This window comes from Castor canadensis, chromosome 8, assembly GCF_047511655.1.
Source record: "Castor canadensis chromosome 8, mCasCan1.hap1v2, whole genome shotgun sequence".
In the NCBI taxonomy this organism is placed as follows: domain Eukaryota; kingdom Metazoa; phylum Chordata; class Mammalia; order Rodentia; family Castoridae; genus Castor; species Castor canadensis.
In genome coordinates this window covers 73,925,906-73,947,611 of record NC_133393.1, presented here as the reverse complement: position 1 = coordinate 73,947,611, position 21,706 = coordinate 73,925,906, and the positions used below count along the sequence as shown (strand labels likewise).

General features: G+C 39.0%; 1 protein-coding gene across 8 annotated transcripts in view; it reads right to left on the bottom strand.

Moving 5' to 3' along the window:
* The window catches only part of Bicd1 (BICD cargo adaptor 1), a 209,470-nt gene that overhangs the window by 57,270 nt on the left and 130,494 nt on the right, over positions 1-21,706 (bottom strand). For all 8 annotated transcript variants that reach the window (XM_074083088.1, XM_074083087.1, XM_074083089.1 and 5 more), the window contains exon 3: positions 3,059-3,211. In XM_074083088.1, the coding sequence (XP_073939189.1) occupies positions 3,059-3,211 (153 nt within the window). The remainder of the gene's footprint in view (positions 1-3,058; positions 3,212-21,706) is intronic.

Genomic DNA, 21,706 nt, shown 5'->3' with positions numbered 1-21,706 from the left:
AGTGTAAAAGAGACCATACAATGTGTAAAACCTAAAATATTTACTATCTGGCCCTGTGTAGACAAAGTTTGCTAATTCCTCAGCTAGACTTGAAGACATTAGTGTAGTTTGCATTGTGGATTTTTAAATTCTGTAATCTTTATTCAACCTACATACTAAACTTCCTATAAGACCTGATTTTTCTATCAGTGCAGTTTTACTCAAAGCTCACTTGAATGTGGTATGAGTTCTTACCTTTTTTCTTTTTTTTTTGAGTCAGGGTCTTACTATGTAGCCTCAAGCTAGCCTCGAATTTGGTACGTAGCCCAGACTAGCCTTGAACTCATGATCTCCTGCCTCAGCCTCTTGAATGCTGGGATTACAGATGTGAACCACCAGGCTCAGCTAATAAACTCCTACTCTTTAGCCAGCTATTTTGTGAGTCTCTGCCTGGGCAGAGTCAAAACTAGAGTCAAGAATGTTGACCCACTGAGGCAAACTGATAACTCTTTTCTGGCACCATTGTTACAAGGCCACATCATAGACTGGAGCCCCAACAATGTGGAGGAACCAAAAAACTGAGTGTGAAGGCGCTTAAAACAGTGTTTGATGTTTTAAAGACAGCAGCAAAGTAGTCATCATGAAAAAAATCAATACTTTGTAAGGATTCCTACAGCAACATCAACAGCCCAACTAGGTGCCCATCTATTTCATATTTAGGGTCACAAATAAAAGTTGGTAATGTGAATTATAATCCTGAATCTGACTTTCCTCTCTAAATGGAAATATGAATATGAGAGAAAGAAAGACCAGTTTTCTCATTCTTTCAATAAGTGTTGACTGAATGTCTGCTTTTAACACGTACTTATTGAATGTCTGATATTCTAGGCGCTACAGTTTAGCAGAGGGACCTGGAGAATAACAAATAAACAATATAGTGTTTAAATTTTTTCAAATAAAATAATAAATAGCTAAAAGAAAAGTGAAACTTTAGAAGGGAAAAATCCCTTGACTAAACATTTTGCAGTGGCATTAACTTTGCTGTCTAGATACATAGCCACCAGGCCAGAGGACTCCACCATGTACCAGACTGACTTTGTGATTGAACACCAGTCATCATTATCTCTTCAAAACACAAAGTCTCTTGTACACAAAATATGATGCTTAATCCATTAAGTAGAAAGAGAACTTAAGATAGATGCCAATGTCTGTAAATAAAGACCAACTGTATGAATTTGGTCTAGAGCATACCATTTGTCAAGGATTAAGTCAGAACAGCTTGCTGTACATAAAATGATTCTGAATCCATTGATTAGACACTTAATTGGGAAAACTGTCACCTAACATGTAGAAAATAAAATTAAAGGCATGGATAAATTCTCCTCCCTCCCCCCCATCCCTTAAAACTTCTGAGTTCCCATGTTCCAATTCCTGGCAGAAGGGCCTGGGTAGATAGTAAACAGTAATCAGCCAGGCTGACAGTCCAAGTCCCCACAGAAAAGGCCTCTGGGTTAATGAGCACTCGCAGGATGCCTTGGCCATCTTCCAAGCATTCCTAATACTGGCCTAATTAACCTCCTGGGTCAGTAAGTCCACCATACGCAGTCACAGATGACTCCAGAGGCTGCCTGATTCACTCCTCGGAGTACTGCAGGAGGCAGGAAGGAATGACCACTTTAAATGCTTGTACCTCAAGTAAATTTGTCTTTACTGGTGATCCCCCACCCCCCAAATGCCCTTATTTTAGTTTATTTTAAAAAGTTTATTTAAAAAAATGTTCCTCTAAGTCTCATTTCTCCACTGTGAGCTCATTTATGCCAGCCAAATCAAGACCTGGGCTGCCTGTGGGTCTGTGCCTTCAGTGTACAGTGTGGTCAGTGGGAAAGGGGATGCTATGAGGTGACAATGCATGGGGATATCCTGGTAAGCCTCTTTGATGGGCTGAGCCCCTCCTACACTTAGCACTCCAAAGCTGGGGAAGTGGCAATGGTCATTAACAAATTTCAATTGTGCTGAATCGTGGATTTCTTTTTTTTCCTTCTAGAGTCTTCCTTTTCCTTCTTAACCCTTATTATCTATCAAAATTCATAAATGTTTTAGATATAAGATACCAACTTGAGGAAGGAGAGGCAGTTGAAACATACATCTCGGTTGGTTTCTAAGTTTACTCAGGTTAAGAGTTATGCCCTACAGAGTCTCCAATCTCTTCAGATTAGCACAGTGCCTGGCACATAGCTGGTTGACCTAACTGAGAGGTTACAATAGCATTTAGAACAGAATAGAGGTTGTGGTCAAGAAAGCCCCTTGAAAAGAATTTGAACAACCAATTCACCTTTGCTGAGCTACTTGATACAACTGCATTCATAAATGAATTCTTCTCATGTTACAGACTTAAGAATGCAATTAGTAATTATTATAACCACACTGCAAACCAATTGGGAAAACTAAGTCAGCTGTCTCACTACAGAAAAAAAAAAATAGGTAAATGTGCGTATGTAAACTTTGTCATCAGCGTACGAATGAAAAGATATCAGCCATTTTTCTTTTTCTTATAATTCTGTTCTATTGATTAATATTTCATAATCTCCTTCCCTCTATGATTGCAGAGCAATTTATGAGAGAGACAGAGAGAGAGAGAGAGAAAAGAAGAAGAAGGAGGAGGAAGAGGAGAGAACAAACAAGAGACAAGAAAAATGACTGTCAGGGAGACCTTAAATTTGTAGAATAACAAATTTATAGAGCCAGACTTTTAATGAGAAGTTGTCAGGTTAAATTTATTATGATATATAACTTCTGAAATAAGTTAACTCAGAGCTAAAGTATATACTAAGCTTCTTACTCAATAAAACTTCATTGCAACCCACACTACTTGTAGGTGTATTTTTTTTCCACCTGCATTTTAGCTGAAATATGAAGGATGGAAAATCCCAGAGCACAAATATTGTAGGGAGATTAAGATTAGGTACTATGTAAAATTTTATAACCTCCTTGCTAAGAAATTAAGAGGAGACTGAACCCCAGCTGTCAGAAAATGTGGATTGATGTAGTATATACCTCAAAAAGCCTTGTTAAACCTCACCTGGTTCTGTTTTAACGTGGACACTAGTTTCTGCAATGTGATGTTTTCTTCTTCCAGTTCAGTATAGTCCTGAAGGAGTCGGGCCTCCCGGAATTTATATTCTCGGATTTCATCCTTCATTCGTATTCTCTGTAGCTCCACCATCTCATTGTTCTGAAACCACAGAATAAATAGTCAGCACAAAACTTCCTTATTTTAGGTTTTATGAGGTGTAGAAAAGAGCTGGTAGTTAAATAAAATGATGGAAAACCTCCTGGGGTGTAAATCGAATGGCTATATAGTGATATCCATTGAAAACTTAAAAGCACTTAACACATGACCCACAATTCAACATCTAAAAATCATTCCTAAATATGTTTTCATAGAGATAAGTAAAAAGAAATAAATCCACATATACTTAGGTTAAAAATTGGGAATAGTCTATTTGCTATTTGGGGGAATAATGAAATAAATTATCATGAATATTCATTGAATGGAGCATTATAAAATTATTTAAAAGAATGAAAAGGAACTTTATTGTGCTAAAATGTAATTATAGCCACCACACTGTTAAATGTAAAAGCAAGGTATAGATTAGTATGTATAGCAGGATCCCATGTGAGTTAAAAAAAAGAGGGACCAAACACACCTATACCTCATGCACCTTCATATCATAAATATATTTGTAAAGTGCCCCCAAAACTGACAATAGTGGTTATTTATTAGACTGGGGTTGGATAAGGCAAGTCATAGGGATAAGCAGAGGAGTCTATTACTTTGATTTTATGTCCTTCTGAATCATATGAATTTTTTTTTACAACAAACATATATTACCAAATCTTATGTGCAGAAGTGCAGGATGTAAATAAAGAAATTTTAAGTAAAATACTTATTTTTTCCCTAAACATATATGCAAAAATAAGCTATGTTTTAGTACAAAATGATGACCTATAATAGATACCTATATTTACACATGCCATATATTCATAGTAACTAAAAGAAGGGATATAAACTTTTTCTTTTCATTCAGGATTCATGAGATTAGTTTCCTATTCAAACAAAGAGAAATATTTTTAAAGTAATGAACAGAAACCAAAGACTACATTTTCTTTTGCAACACTTGGGTATTCATTAGTGAAAAATGAATCATGACCACACTGATCTTCTGGCCATAATTTACCACCTGTGATACATTAGACAGAATTGGTAGTGAATAAAGTGCTGCTATTGCAACAAGTGTAAGACTCACTTGGAATAAGTCATGTGCAAAAGACAACAGACTACACGATTTTGTGGATATGAAGTTCAAAAACATGCTATGTGGGTTATATTGTCTCCCCCCCCAAAAAAGATGTTAAAGACCTAACTCCTAGAGTCTTTACAAAGGTGATATGCAGCTGACACACAGGAATTTTCGGGTGTTGGGGTTCTTGTTCCACTCTGAGTTTGAAAGCAGAGGTGGACTCCAGCAGCAGAGGTCAGAAAGATTTTATTTTAGAGAAGAGAAGAGAGGCTGCATGGGGGCAAACAGGGGGACCCAGAAACCTGAAACTGGTTGTCTCATGAGTCAGGCTGGAAATAGGGTTTTTATAGCCTTTGTTTTCGTTGCCCAAGGGCAGAAAAGTCTCTGGTGCAAACAGAAGTTTCCTGGGAAGGAGAAGTGTTTCCCTGGCTAATTGTCACCTTTTGGGACCTCCTGCAGTCTGCCCTTCATGTCCCCCCTCTCAATGATCGCCCTAACTGCTGTTAGGAAAAGGGATGAAGAAGTCTATTCAGTGACTGCTTCCTGATGTCAGGGGGTGATGAAGGGGCCTGCAGCATCAGGGCTGACCACAAGGGAGGTTATTGAGGGGTTTCTGGGACAATTAAAAAGGAGTGACAGTGACAGAAGTGGAAATCTCCCCAGGAGCAGGCTAGAGGCTGAGTGAAATAATATTCTAGAGGCTGGCCTGATATATGCCCCAAACAGTAATTTTCTTGGAGGACCTGGGTCTGAAAGAGAAAGGAATAGCTGAAATGCTGGCTCCAGCATCAATAAGGAAGCTGACCTTGTGTTTTTCAATGCTAATTGTCACCTTTTGGGACCTCCTGCAGTCCGTCCTTCAAAGACAAAGGTTACAATGAGGTCACTAGGGTTGGCTCCAGTCCTTGTGACTAATGTCATAAAAAAGGGAAATTTGGTCACAGAAAGGTAGACACACAGAGGGAAGACTAATGTGAAGACCCAGAAAAATGATGGCCAAGAGTGGAATGAGGCCTGTACAAGCTAAGAAAGATCAAGGATCATCAGCAAAAACCAGAAGCTAGGAAGAGGAAAGGAAAGATACCCAGAGAGCCGGAAGGAACACATCCTAGCTGACACCATGGTCTCAGACTTCCATCCAGCCTCCATAACTATGAGACAAGGACCTTCAGCTGTTTTAAGCTGCCTAGTTTGTGGTACTTTGTCATAGCAACATTAAAAAACCACAAGCAAAAGGAAATGGTGACATAAGCCAACACAATACCACCTATGCATGAAGGGGAGTGACCTCTGCAAGCACTGGAAAAATTTATAATTCTCAGTTTTAACAGAAGGCTGTCCCTGACAGAACACCTGATTTTCTCACATATGCTTCCAAATGTCCCTTGTCCCTTTACTTTCTACATAACTTGACTCCAGTTTTTACAGTCACTTCTGTCTGAACATGGAGATTTTTTTTCCTGCTGACATGAACACTAAGTACAGCTATCCCTGGTTCTGCTTCTGCTTATGTGAAAACAGCAAATTATAAACGTAAAATCTTTCACATACAAATGGAAAACTCAGCTCCAAAATCATTTAGTTCTGGCTAATGAAAAAATCATTCTCAGGCAGATGCTGCATTCCCTAAACACAGGTCGTTAGCACACAGTCCTGGGAAAGTAAGTGGCTGTGACTCTGGTGAGAAGACAGATAACAAAGAAAAATGATTCTGACACGTGTTGAAACAGTAAGGAAGATGGTATTCGAGGCCATGACAATTAGAAGGGAGAGAGATTGAGCTCAACTCTGAATACAGCAGGGGCAAATAGGGATTTACAGCCAACAAGCACGGTGAGGGGGCCAAAAATTAGAAAAAGGAGAAATCTGGGGTGGGGTGGGTAGGAGGAGTCTTAGTAAACAGAAGTAACAGACCCTTGCTAAAGGCAATTCAGAGACTTGGACATCCAAAAGGCAGGGGATGAAGTGCTTGATCAAATATGAAGGATAATCAGAAATCATAGGTCAAGGAATAATTTAGCAGGATTTATGTTTAAAAAAGATGAGGCTGGGCAGGCCAAAGATAACAGAAGGGGTCAGGGTCAAGGTCTAGTGGAGCTTAACTAAAGTTTGGTGGAGGAAAGTCTGTCACAGACAATCATGAGTTGCAGTCTGAAAAGGATGAAGGCTAAGAGAGTTTGCAAGGCATTTTGCTTGGTGACAATGTGAATACAAATCCTAACTCAGGTGGGTCCAAGGCCATTTTGGCCTCACTTTTATCTGTTTTGTATCATGCCATCATAAAAGCCCACTGGCTAGACTGTAAGGCATCCCCAGAGAGGTGCAGACTGCATCAATTACTGTAATCTCTTGTGGAATGTAATAACCAGTCCTGAGACTACCCAAACTATTAGGTTATCTTGAAAACCTACACTCTACCTACTATGTGTCACATTATTCACACATAAGCAGTTTGAGTGCCTTGTTAGTCAGAAGGCTTCAGATGTCTGGGTTTTTTCTCTTTATGGTAAACTGACAGTCATTTCTTCAACAACTTCATAGCTCACTTATGCCTGCTCTATTAACTGACATTTTCTGAATCCCTCCTTTTCAGCTATCCTCTGTTTATAACAACGTTGACTTCTTGAAAAAATTCTGTCACAAGTTACAACACAGAGTGTTTTGAAAGTAGAGTTTACCAACTTAAAAATCCGAACAATGGCTTCTATGAATTTCCTAAAATCTAAAACTAAGAAGCTTCTGTTTCTTATCTTGCTAACCGAGACTGTCTCAAGCAGTGGGGGCTAGGTTCATGGAATAGTTAACTGTTGCCATATAACTGTCAGAGTGTTTTTCCCAGCTCTGGAAAGCTACTGCCCATGCATCCTTCACCAGCAAGTCTCTGACATCTCAAGGAATATGGAAAAGCAGAAAGAGTTCCTTAATTCAGTCAAGATGACCCAAAAGCTAATTAATGACAAAAAAAAAAAAAAAGCATTGACAGGAAAAGGCTATAAAACATAATTTACATACAAAGCTTGCTTTTCATACTCTGTGCATATTTCAAAATCCTCCAAATAAGTCATATGACCTGGGCCTGCCACTCTCTAAACTTGCCCCTTGGGTGCTCTGTTCTGGTCCTGATACCTTTCCTTCTGCTCTCCCACCCCACTGGGCATGCAAGCTTGGTTCTGCTATCAGCCTCCTTCACTCTTCTTTCTGGAACATTCTGCTTTCAGATCAGGGGCTCTCAACTTTATTTGGCACATGGTCTTCCTCCGTGACAATGTGGTGAAGCCTATGAGCCACTTCTCAGAATAAGAAAGGGGGACATGGAAGTCAGGATTTGAAAAACACTGGTTATGTTGGTCATAACAACTTTGTTGTAGTAATTGTACAAATACTGTATTTGTAATAACTATTACAAAATAACTTTTACAGTTATGATGTGGTGGTTAGGTGGAGTGGTATAACAGTGATTACACTTTCCTGTACTCACCACTTGGGTAGTCTCCTCTCAAACTGACTCTGAAAGTGACCTTCTGACTTGCTGTGACCCACAGAACACTAGAAGTGATGTGGGACTTCTGGGCCAAGGTCTCAAGGGACCTTGCTCTAGTTGGACACTGCCACCAAGAGAAGATGCCCAGGCTGCCAGGCAGAGCCACGAGGTCCAGCTGCTGTCAGCACAGCTGCAGGCCTGCATGGGAAGCCATTTTAGACTGTGTGGCCTGGCTGAGCTGCCACGTGACAGCAGCCACACAAGTGACCCCAGCCAAGCACACCTGAACTGCTGACCACAGAATCAGGGGTGTCTCAAGCTCCTGAATTTTGGGGTTACATGTGTAGTAATATATGCTACACAAGCTTCTGTATTAACACAATGTACAACCAGATCTTGTGGTCAATCTAAGAAATGCCATAATTCCAAAGCAATGATGACATTGCAAGATACCTGTAAAAAAGGAGATATAAAAGAAATCTGTCCTTTTTAGTGATTACAAAGAACTGCATGCTGCTAATGCTACCAAGGGCCGTTGCCTCCATTCTGGTGGAAGAAAATGCCAAACTTCAGGCTGAATATGAACATATCAGGAAGTCTAATAAATAAATAAAAGTATAAAGAAAAATGTTACGCTATTCTATAAATGAGAATATATATTATATATACAGTATATATTATATAATGAGAGTAATATATATTAATGTTTTTCATTTATAGAATGCAAATACATATTTGCATAATATATATTATGCAAAAAAATGTAATGACCAGACACCTGGCTTGTAAACACTGGGAATCAGCTATAAAGACTTAGTAAAATAGTGAATGTCAAGACAAATTTAAGACCACAGCAAAGCTAATGAGGATCACTAGCAAATAACTCGTAAACTAACCAATGAAAACTCGTGATGCTAATTAAGGAAAAGGAAGAGCTTGGCGCTGGAAGACTGGTTAAGGTGGGCAGGCTGACAAGCAATCAAACAGGCACTAGAACCAGAGGAAGAAAACTGGTCTTTCTTATCTTACTAAAACTCTTTGCTTTTTGAATTGTCAAAGATCTCAGTGCATGGAAAATGTTCCTTAATTCCCTAGCAAAATGAAACAACAGCAACTATCATTTTTTTTGCACCACTCATATGGTTAGCTCCTACGTGTCTTCTTCCTAGGATAACATGGTGCTGAGCTCCAGTAAAAATTCCCATCAAGACTAATCAGATGGGGGCAGGGGGCAGGAGGGAGAAATGATCCAAACAATGTATGCGCATGTGAATAAATGAATAATAATAAAAAAAAGACTAATCAGAATGAGGATGGAGTGGCTCAAGTGGTAGAGTGTCTGACAAGCGTGAGGCCCTGAGTTCAAACCCCAGTGCTGCCAACACTAACAAAAGAACCAAAGAATAATGAGAATGAGAAAAATAAAGCAGGAGAGAAAGGGAAGAAAATGGCTCAGTGAGGGATGCTTTGGCCTTCCCTCTGGACACCTGAGCCCAGCCTCCTTCGGTGTGCACCATCCTGAAAGGGCAGAGGTGGAAGGAACTTCCTTGATATTCACATTGCACCAGAGTGGCAGCATTTGCGACTTTACCTTAATCAATATGAAAAAATTTTCTTCATGAAGGAATCATAAATTCCCTCCACCACTGACAAGAAGAAAATATAAATACGAACACTTGTTACCACATGAAGAACATACAGAACTAAAATACGTAAAACACAGTGCCTTTGTGAATTAATTATACTCATGGTCACCTTAAGTGACCCAGGCTGGTCTTTAACTCCTGGGCTCAAGTCATTCTCCTACCTATGCCAATAGCTGGGACTATAGGTGTAGACCACTGTGCCAGGCATCACACTGGATCTTAACAACAGCTTGTGTGAAGTGGATGACAGACCTTCAGTTTATTCGTCTATTAAATGGGTCATGTAATTGGGTAAGATTGTATGGTCAACATGAGGATTTAGTGAGGTAACACTGAGAAATGAGCAGTGATGTCAGACACACTACCATAACACAAGCAGGTTCACACACAAAAACCTGTGCAGTCAATTTGTCCTTGGTGAGTCAGGGAAACTTTATAAAGAAACCTTGAAAGAAAAGTACCATCAGTGAAATGGAAAGAGGATGGTTTTCCAGCCAGAGACAGCATTAAAACATACTGTCGTATTTGCATATAGTGCAATGCCAAAATACCCAGTCACCAAACTGAACTTTTCCAGCTGGAGTGCTGAAGGTTGAAGAGAAGAAATTAGGAAACAACAACATCTAGGAAAGGGCTAAGTGTTCTCAGCCTATGCCTAGGTTTGCTGCTATCTCATAAACAAAGGGTAAAATTTTAACCTGTGGGGTGGCGGGAAGAACCAAAATATTTCCAGTGCTTGGAATCTTTAAAGTCAACTATGCTGTAAATTAGAGATAAGGGCAGAATAGTTTCTGCCTGGTAGTGAGGGGGAATGGGGGAGAAATGATCCAAACACTGTATGCACATATGAATAAAACAAAAATTAAAAAAAAAAGTTAACTATGCTGTGGTTTAGGAAACAGTGCAGTTTTGTGTGGTTGGGGCAAAGAAGCTAGAGACACATTCTGTAGGAAATTCTTTGTAAAACAAAGTCTCAGAGGCAAAGTAGCTGTATGATTAGACCTATGTGTTGAGAAGTCACTCTTCTGGAAGGGGGTGTAGGGGGCGAACTGTAAGAAGAAAGTCAAAGGAGAACAAGTTGCTTACTTCGCCCGAAGTGAGGGGACAGATGAGGAACATGGGGGATGGCACAGCGTATTCTGTAGACCCTAGTTCTGTGGAGGGGTTACTAGGAATCCCTCAAAAATAAAAGTTTGGTAAATATTAGGTTAAATAAAGTTTCCTTTCCTCCCTCCCCACCCTCCCCCTTTCCATCTTTCCTCCCTCCCTCCTTCCCTTCCTTCCCTTCCTTCCTCCCTCCCTCCCTCCCTTTTTTCTTCCCTCCCTCCCTCCCTCCCTTCCTTCCTTCGCTTCTTGGCTTCTCAAAACCTTTAACCTGCTAGTGTACACTGAGCATTAAGACTTTGTAAGAGCAAGATATGCTGTTCACTATTCGCTAAATTTATTTTACCACAAGAGGAGTATTTTAAACAATCCATAGACCAAATAATTGAAAATTGTTACTCCAAGACAGTAGTCCAGGCTGGGACCCCTTCCTACATCAAAGAACTGAATGGATCATCAGATTTAAATAATGGCATAAAATTAAAAGCAGATACCTGGATAGATATAAACAATGAAACTAGATGACCAGGTTCTGATTAGCTGAGTGAATAAGCAAGTGAAGGATTTCAGGATACGACATCCCAAAATATGCCACTTTGGAATATTAATTATTTTGAGCTGGAGCAACTGGAGAAACAGTAGGTGCAGGGGGAGCTTTTCTGCCCTCCCTCATTCTACCTGAAGAGAGGCCATAAAGTTTCCCAGGAAGAGGTGCTGTCCCTGTACCAGGAAGAGGACACTCTTACAATAAAAAACTGGAATTGATGCTGAAACAACAGCTGTACCCATACACTTACAAAAATAATCCTCTCTTACTAGTTTTCCCCACAATTTACTATCCCTAGGCCAAACCCCTTTCCTTTGCCATTTCTTTACAAATTTGTTTCTCTGTCTAAAAGATATATATGTTTTCTGTTCTGGTACTCCTCTGGTTCTTCTCTTTTGTGTGTGTGTGTGTGTGTGTGTGTGTGTGTGTGTGTGTGCCTGGGCTTGAACCCAAGGCTTCATATGCTTGAGGCAAGTAGCTCTACCACCTGAGCCATGCCCCCAGCCCTGGCTCTTCATTTACTTGCCAAGACTTCCGTGTACCTGTAAAATTACAGTTAGTCAAGTATGCTGCTCTGACAATCTATTCTATGTCAGTAAGAACTTTTCATCCCCTACCCAAGAGTAATGAAGCAATAGCAAAACCAAGACTCCATAATTTTTTTCACAGTGGCACCACAAAGTGTTAACCATCCCAGAACTGGAAGCAGTACGGTCTTCTGCCCCATGGGAGACCTGCCATTAGAAGCCAAGGACTTCTCATCTCACAACCAATTCACGCTTCAGTGCCTCATTTAACCACTTCCCATAAGCAAGATTTTGACAGCAACATAAAATCTGCTGTTATTTTAAACATTTGAAATACATGGTGCAAAATAAATAAAACAGGACTAATCTTCCTGTATGCTGATTACCATTTTTCCTTTGTGTAAAAGGATATTAAAAGAATGCAGATATTATTTTTAAATGAAAATGGATTAGTAGACATGTACACTGCATCTTATTTGGACAGAACAGTATCTTACAGGAAAGCTTTTCATGTAAGATATTTTTTAGGTACCAAACTTTTGAAATATCATTCACAATTCATTCATTTAAAGTATGCAACTCAGTGTTTTTTAATATTACATCATTGTGACCATCACCTCAAAAATAAATTCTGCATCTTTTACCTATATCTGCTACCCCTACCCCACAATGATCCATCACCTCCAGCCCTAAGCAATTGCTAATCTATTATAAATGTCCATTTTAGACATTTTACATAAACAGAATAATATAATACATGGTCCTTTGAGACTATTGTAAGAATTTTAAGCAGTTTGATCGAGGCTGATAAAACCTTTGTTTTTCAAAGTCTACAGATGGCACTCCTGCAGCACAAAATACCATTTCAATTGTATCAGCAGAGGACTGCAGCATGCTGGCATTTGTCCAGCCTACAGCAGATCTAGTAACTGTGATATCATGTTTCACAAGGCAGTAAAATCATTTAAAGTCCACTCAGTGAACTGCAAGTTATTTTTTATTAGTAAAAATGTGAATTTGTGACCTGGGTATTTGTAATCTAAGTACACTTGATATATTCTGGAAACCCTGATTTTGTCCCATAGTGGACTGGTTATCTTTGCTTACTTGCTGATTTCTTTTGACTCTCTTTGCTTTTTTTTAACTTGAAAATGCAAAGCAAGCAACATAATGAATAATGGCATTACAAGTTTCTTTTCTGATAGTGTCCACTGACAACTATGAGTACGTATGCTGTCTTGATACCACAATTACCCTATTGAGATAATTCATTAAATAGAAATGGGAAATTTTGACAAGATACTACATAGAGTTGAAATCTAGCTTGGTCAGGTACTAGTGGCTCATGTCTATAATCCTAGCTACTTGGGAGGCAGAGATCAGGAGGATCACAGTTTGAGGCCAGTCTGGAAAATAGTTCAAGAAACCCTATATAAAACAAAAAACAAAACAGGGCTGGCAGAGTGGCTCAAATAGTAGAGCACTTGCCTAGTAAGTGTGAGACCCTGAGTTCAAACCCCAGTACTGCCAAAAAAGAGGAAGAAGAACAAGAAGAAATCCAGCCACAGATATTCCAGGAATAGTTCAATCTCTAGTTAATACCCTTTCACCTATGTTCACACACTTTACTGCAACCCTGCTGTAAAGAATGATCTAACCCAAGAAATAAACATCAATAGTCAAAATCACTGGTAATGATGAGTAATTTTAGGGATCACACTCTGTGTAGATTTCAACTGAGAAGAGACACCATGAAAAGGAAAGTAGTGAACAAAAAATGGTGTGCATTAAAGTGATTTGCTAAGATGGAACTAAGCACTGAAAAAAGGAAGACAGAAAAAAGTAGATGAGAAAGGAGAAGGAAGTGGTGATAGAAAAATGTGAGATGAGTATAATCAGGAGCCAGAGGCTGTATAGAAAGGAGATATTAGTGTAATTTATAACTAGGTACAAGTTAATCCTTCAGGGACTGAAAGTTATCTGTGACACTACCTTTGTTTATTTTTTATGTACGTGAATAGTTGAGACTGCCTGGTCATTCTGATCCCGACAGTCTTTGAAGTTCTTACAGGATACCTGGCCCAACCTAGCTATTTATTTTTGCTGCTCTAAAACACATTTATTATTCAAGAAATAAGGTTCAGTCCAATACTGGTAATGAAGGAAAAAGCTTAAAAAATCAGTGAGTGCAGTTACTGTTCCATAAAACTGGTAGGGTGAACAAAAAGAAGCCATGTCAGGACTGGACTCCTTCCCTTGCAGGCAGTTTACTGGAAACACCTAGCCTCCAGACAATGACAAACTGTCACCTGCAGGGTCTGCAGCAGATCAATTTATCTTCCTAATTACTACTTACCTGGCTAAAACAAATACAGGCCACGTTTTGAATAGCAGGATTGCCCAAATGGCAGGGTTTTTCTGAATGTTACTGATTACAAACCACAGAACTACCAAAAAATTCATTAAACATTTTACATGTCAAAGGTTTAGCTGTAACACTTTTGGATAAAAGAGAACTTTAGCTGGTCATTTTACATATATTAAAGTGGCACACTTTTTTTTTTTCATTTTTCTTTTATTATTCATATGTGCATACAAGGCTTGGTTCATTTCTCCCCCCTGCCCCCACCCCCTCCCTTACCACCCACTCCTCCCCCTCTCTCCCTCCCCCAATACCCAGCAGAAACTATTTTGCCCTTATCTCTAATTTTGTTGTAGAGAGAGTATAAGCAATAATAGGAAGGAACAAGGGTTTTTGCTGGTTGAGATAAGGATAGCTATACAGGGCATTGACTCACATTGATTTCCTGTGCGTGGGTGTTACCTTCTAGGTTAATTCTTTTTGATCTAACCTTTTCTCTAGTACCTGTTCCCCTTTTCCTATTGGCCTCAGTTGCTTTAAGGTATCTGCTTTAGTTTCTCTGCGTTAAGGGCAACAAATGCTAGCTAATTTTTTAGGTGTCTTACCTATCCTCACCCCTTCCTTGTGTGCTCTCGCTTTTATCATGTGTTCATAGTCCAATCCCCTTGTTGTGTTTGCCCTTGATCTAATGTCCACATATGAGGGAGAACATATGATTTTTGGTCTTTTGGGCCAGGCTAACCTCACTCAGAATGATGTTCTCCAATTCCATCCATTACTCTGTAAATGTTTGTACAGAATCTAGATAAAGTCTAGATACAGCTCTACATACTTTTAGTACAAATCTATAGCATACTAATTGTGCCAGAATTACCCAAAACAGCAGTTGTTCTATCACAAAGATATAAGGTGGTCATTTAAGAGACTTTAACATGAACAGATAAACTCTAATTTATTTTATTTTTTATTATTTTATTATTCATATGTGCATACAAGGCTTGGGTCATTTCTCCCCCCTGCCCCCACTCCCTCCCTTACCACCCACCCCGCCCCCTCCCTCTCCCCCCACCCCCTTGATACCCAGCAGAAACTATTTTGCCCGTATCTCTAATTTTGTTGAAGAGAGAGTATAAGCAATAATAGGAAGGAACAAGTATTTTTGCTGATAGAGATAAGGACAGCTGTACAGGGAGTTGACTCACATTAATTTCCTGTGTGTGTGTGTTACCTTCTAGGTTAATTCTTTTTCATCTAACCTTTTCTCTAGTTCCTGGTCCCCTTTTCCTATTGGCCTCAGTTGCTTTTAATGTATCTGCTTTAGTTTCTCTACGTTAAGGGCAACAAATGCTAGCTAATTTTTTAGGTGTCTTACCTATCCTCACCCCTCCCTTGTGTGCTCTCGCTTTTGTCATGTGCTCATAGTCCAATCCCCTTGTTGTGTTTGCCCTTGATCTAATGTCCACATATGAGGGAGAACATACGATTTTTGGTCTTTTGGGCCAGGCTAACCTCACTCAGAATGATGTTCTCCAATTCCATCCAGTTATCAGCGAATGATAACATTTTGTTCTTCTTCATGGCTGCATAAAATTCCATTGTGTATAGATACCACATTTTCTTAATCCATTCATCAGTGGTGAGGCATCTTGGCTGTTTCCATAACTTGGCTATTGTGAACAGTGCTGCAATAAACATGGGTGTGCAGGTGCCTCTGGAGTAACCTGTGTAACAGTCTTTGGGTATATCCCCAAGAGTGGTATTGCTGGATCATATGGTAGATCAATGTTTAGCTTTTTAAGTAGCCTCCAAATTTTTTTCCAGAGTGGCTGTACTAGTTTACATTCCCATTTCCACAAAGGAAAAAGGGTTCCTTTTTCCCTGCATCCTCGCCAACACCTGTTGTTCGTGGTGTTGCTAATGATGGCTATTCTAACAGGGGTGAGGTGGAATCTTAGCGTGGTTTTAATTTGCATTTCCTTTATTGCTAGAGATGGTGAGCATTTTTTCATGTGTTTTTTGGCCATTTGAATTTCTTCTTTTGAGTAAGTTCTGTTTAGTTCACTTGCTCATTTCTTTATTGGTTCCTTAGTTTTGGGAGAATTTAATTTTTTAAGTTCCCTATATATTCTGGTTATCAGTCCTTTGTCTGATGTGTAGCTGGCAAATATTTTCTCCCACTCTGTGGGTGTTCTCTTCCGTTTAGAGACCATTTCTTTTGATGAACAGAAGCTTTTTAGTTTTATGAGGTCCCATTTATCTATGCTATCTCTTAGTTGCTGTGCTGCTGGGGTTTTGTTGAGAAAGTTCATACCTATACCTATTAATTCCAGAGTATTTCCTACTCTTTCCTGTATCAACTTTAGAGTTTGTGGTCTGATATTAAGATCTTTGATCCATTTTGAGTTAATGTTGGTATAGGGTGATATACATGGATCTAGTTTCAGTTTTTTGCAGACTGCTAACCAGTTTTCCCAGCAGTTTTTGTTGAAGAGGCTGCTATTTCTCCATCGTATATTTTTAGCTCCTTTGTCAAAAACAAGTTGGGATAAACTCTAATTAAGTTAAGGTTTAGTTTTCTAAGTGTTTAAAAGCTTGACAATATCAACAGAAAACACAAGTAATTATTTTTATAAAATCTTTTTTTACATCAGTTTTTTTTTTTTTTTAATAGCTCTTACTCAGAGCAGAACAATATTACGACAGCCTTGTTATTTTACAGACATACAGAGTCAGGTTCTAGTTTAACATGACCCTAGAAAATCTTTCAGGAAACTCTTAGAGTGCAGTCAACTTAATCATATACCTAAGATTTTATAAATTCCATCTATTATGTACTTTTAAGGCCTACTCAGGACCTTTATGTGACATTCTGAACCATCTGATGATTTGTACTTATCCCTCTTCCATTAGACAAACCTTTTTACAAAATCCTTTATTTAACAGCACTTTCTTTTTCCTTTAACTTTTTTTCCAAAAATATATCTAACACCTTGTTATATCCTGTATAGACCCATGAAGAAAGGCAATCTTAAAGTGTTTTTCTGTATAATAAGTAACTTATAAAGGCACCATTTGTTAATAAATCTAATTATAAAAGAATTGAATGTAAATTACACTTTCACTGGATGAAATAAAAACATTCAATATATGAAATAATTTCAAAAGTAACTCATATAGAAGTGTGTGGTACACAGTCCTGAACATGGTTCTGGGTTAAAATATTGGCTTACCCTAAAAAATTTTTGTAATTCAGTTTTCTTACCACTAAAAGTAGAAAACTAGCTTCTTAGTTTTCTACTAAGAACCCCTCTCCCCCAAAAAAGAAAGAATGTCTAAAAACATGCTGTAAATAGTAGTGAGTTAACCCTACATCTTTACTAAGAGGCAGTTTTCTTTAAATCAGCTAAAAGATTTTTAGGAAGTAAGGCATTGGGGGTTTGTCAGTAGTCATTATTGTATCAATAGTCATTTGGAGATTCTTTGAAAAACTAACAGCATAGAACTTTCCAAACATGTTAGGATGGGGAGATACTGATTTGAGACCCAGAAATTGTCTATAAAAATATCAGTCAATAAAAATCTTACTCCCAGCTGGGCATGGTGGTTCAAGCCTGTAATCCTAGCTACCAGGGAGGTGATCAGGAGGATCATGGTTCAAGGTCAGCTTGGGCAAAAAGTTCACAAGACCTCATCTCAACCAATAAAAAAGCTAGGCATGGTGGAGCACAGCTGCCATCCCAGCTATGCAGGAAGCATAAATAGGCGGACTATAGTCCAGGCTAGCCTGGGCATAAACATGAGACCATATCACAAAAATAACCAAAGCAAAAAGGGCTGGTAGGTAAGGCTGGCTAGCAAGCACAAGGCCCAGAGTTCAAACCCCAGGACCTTGAGAAAACAACAACCCTTTTACTCCCATCCTGGCCCACATCAGCCCATTTTCCACCTCTACCCACCCACTGTTCCTAGCATCTTGTGTATCCCTTTTAGGGTTCTTTTAGATCTCGTCTATTTTCAAACCTTATTTTATAGAGTCAATTTATTCCCATATAAAAGTAAACATGGTTAACACAATTTTTAATGGGTAAAGATATTTTATTTTACATACAGTACATAAGCATGCATGTGCATATATACATATATATCATATCTGGTGACATACATATATATCACTGGAATCTGTGTCAAATGGCATTATTCAGTTAGAAGCCAGAATTTATTTATCTAGCACTTATACAATGCTTATATTATAATGTGCCAAGACTGCTTAAGTGCCTTAGAAACATGAAATTCTTTTAACCTTTTAACCCACATATCCCCCATGAAGTAAACATCGTTATTAATCCCACTTTACATCTAAGCTAACTGAAGCATGGGTAGGTTATATACTAATTTTCTCAGTGTTCCAGAATAAATAACTGATCGAGTCAGGAGTCAAACCCAGACCATCTAGTTCTAGAAAACATGATTTTTTTTGCTTTTTATTGTCTTCATTGGCTTTATTTATTTTTTTCTAGTATTGAGCAACAATTGTTCTGTAAAACAGATGGGCTGAGAAGAAGAACTGAAAAAAGAAGAAACCAAAATTAGATTGGCCGTTTCAAAGTTACCTTTCTTGTAAGGTGTGGACAGGGACAATAGGAGAAGAATTGACTGGTTAATGCCAGGTTACTTCAGATCACTTTTTTGAAAACACACATTCTCAACCACTTTGCTGGCCACTCATCAGTGGTTCATTAAAATGACTTGTCATGCTGGGAGGCAGAGATTAGGAGGATCACAGTTCGAAGCCAGCCCAGGCAAATTGTTTGCGAACCCTATCTTGAAAAAATCCTTCACAAAAATGGGCTAGTGGAGTGGCTCAAGGTTTAGGCCCTGAGTTCAAACTCCACACTGCAAAAAAAAAAAATGTTGCTTGCATGGGGTAGCCATGCTAAGCAGATGACTGCCACCTCTGTCTCAGCTCAGTTTCCCTCTCCTATGAAATGATGGGCGAATATAAACATGAATGCCTCAGTGAAACTGCCATAGACTACAACGCTTTTTAGTGAATACTATTCTTGAAAATATACTGTTTTATTATTTTTAGGATAACTTCCTGCAAAATTTCCTCAGACCAGATTCTGCAGCTGAAGAGTTAGTAATATAACAATAGCTGCCCACAGTTTGAACACTCTTTTGCCTATTAAATAGTGTCATGGATAGAAACTGATTGCTAAAACTGTCAAAATGTGTCTCTAGAATCTCCTTTAATAAGGCTTCCACATTTTGGGAATGGGGGCGTTAGAGGGCAACCAGTGTAGAAATCCAGGTTTACTGTATTTATTAAAAGTGACAGGCTAAGGAATATTGATCTATCTTAAGTTAGCTGGCATTCCAATTTTTGACAATAACATTAGAAGTCTAGAAAATTCAAGAATGTGTTTTTTAACTTAAAGGTGATCGATCTTCTACTTCTCACAATCCATATTAAAGTTTCAAAAAGAACTCCCTTTACCAAGGTCTTCCTGGGTCAGCTGTTCCCTTTTGTTTTGAAATAAGTGAAAACAGAAGTTTGGAGTCACCTAAAGACAGGAATTTTGGGTGCAGGAAGAGGTGATAACTTGGGATATGAGGGAAAGTCTAGATGGTGAAATTTAAAAGTTGTAAGTCCTCAGGAAGGCAACGGTATTATCAAAAGGTACAGATTATTGTATAAAGTTGAAGTTAACTGACACGGAGATGGCTTTATGGTTATCTGTAGTGATTCCTGGAAGTCAGGCCTCGCCTTCCTGGAAGACCTGGCCCAGGTAACAAGTATGAAATAGATGAGCTAGTGAATTATAGTGCGGCCTTTGCAGTTCATAGCTCCCGGAGGCATCTCTATTGTGTCTAAATTACTTATGGAAATGTATAGCTTGCATGGCACCTGGTTTAATTGTGCAGTTTCAGCTATGTAAGCCACTGGGTATGAAAGTCCTCTCTGCACGCTTGTGTCTTGGCTTCCCAGAAAACAGGTATCATGCCTTACCTCGGTGGTTCAAGGCCTGAATACAAAGCACATCCAGCCAGACTGAGGCAGAGCCCTGAGCCCTGTGCGTGGGAGGTGCAGCCCTCTCCATGCCTGCCTGTGCTGGCCTCTCCTGCTGAACACATCCTTTAATTTATCAAAACCTCTGCCCATATATCATTCAGGCTCATGTGAGTCCTTTCAATGATCTGACCCTCTGTAATTACTGCAACTTCTGCAAAGCAAATAAAAACAGAAATTGAGGCCACGAAAGTAGAGTGCAGCAATTCCGAATTCTAGTAGCGATCGAGGAAGATCCTCTACATAGACAGGAAGGAACAGCCTCCCCCGACCCCTTCATCATACACACACAGATGAAGCTGAGCTCTCAGTCCCCAGAAGTCAGATACCCCACCTCAGCCCTAGAGCAAAACAAACTGCATCTCAATTTCTTCCTAAAAAGATAGTCTTTGGTGTTCTACTCATACATTCCAGAATAGTAAGAAACAATTGGAATGGATTCTTTTCCATCAATTAGATCTTTGCAAATAGACTTCTAAAACCAAATAAAGTACCATAGGCAAAATGCATAGAAACAAACATCTGAGCACAACTCTCTTTACAGGAACTCAGTAATGTTTGAAAGATATACGTGTGCATATGTAAATGTTCAGTCAACATTTTTCCTTCTTGGCAGGTAAAGGGAAATAGATTCCAAGTCTTATGGTTTTCTCTTTTTTCAAACAAAAACTACTGCTTTATTGTCATTATTTACTTCATAATTACTCAAAATGAACTTTTCAGTCAATTATTATACCCCTGAAGTGGGCAACCTTAATTTTTAAATGTTTAATAAAAGTGTTTGACCACACACATATAACTTAGAAATCCCACAGGCTTTGAGACAGCAAGGGAACATTAGCATTCAGTATATGTTTTACTACAGTGATGGGTAAACTGTAGCCCACACAGGGGCCAGGGGCTGCTTCCCTTGCTCCAGCCCTGGGAAAGGGTTTAGAAACCCTGCCTGAGCGTCTTCTTTGGGTGCCTAATTGCCAGGGACTGCCAGCCACACTGTGCAGCTGAGAGCCAGGGCGCTTCCAGCAGGGGAGCATCTGTTCCCTCTGTTGCTGACTGAAGACCGTACTAAACACACTTCACACACAGGGCCCCATCAGTGTGCAGAGAAGAGAAGCCTGTGTACTAAGCAGGGCCAAGAAGATGGCCATTCATAAATCCACAAAGGCCACTGATGGATTTTTCCCTGCCCAGAATTTCAATTAGCATCCTGGGCAGCAAACCAGAAAATGACTAATTGAGAGACACAGAGAGAGAGAGATGTTTGCATTTAGTCTGTGGACCAAGGCCAAGGAAATATTATAAAATATATATATAAAGAATCAATACTAGCCAAATGAACTTTCGGTGTTTTGGGGGGATGTATTTCATGAGTATTCTGTTAGAGTTCATTTTTTAAAAAAATCTTGTCTTACTTTAATTACTTTTTTTTGCTTTACCTGTTTCACATCTTAGTGAGTTGAATAGTGAGATAAAATGTGTTCCTAATCTGCCTTTTTAATTAAGCAAAGTATGTGTCAGATATCTTTGATTCTTCAGTGATAGCTCACTTATTCAATTTCACTTCCATCAAACGTCTGTATTTTCAGTAAAGTATATAGCAATGTTAGGCAAGGGCTCTACCACTGAGCTACATCTCCAAACCTCTGATTTCCTTTGCTCCTTCCCTTCCCTTCCCTCCCTTTCCCTTTC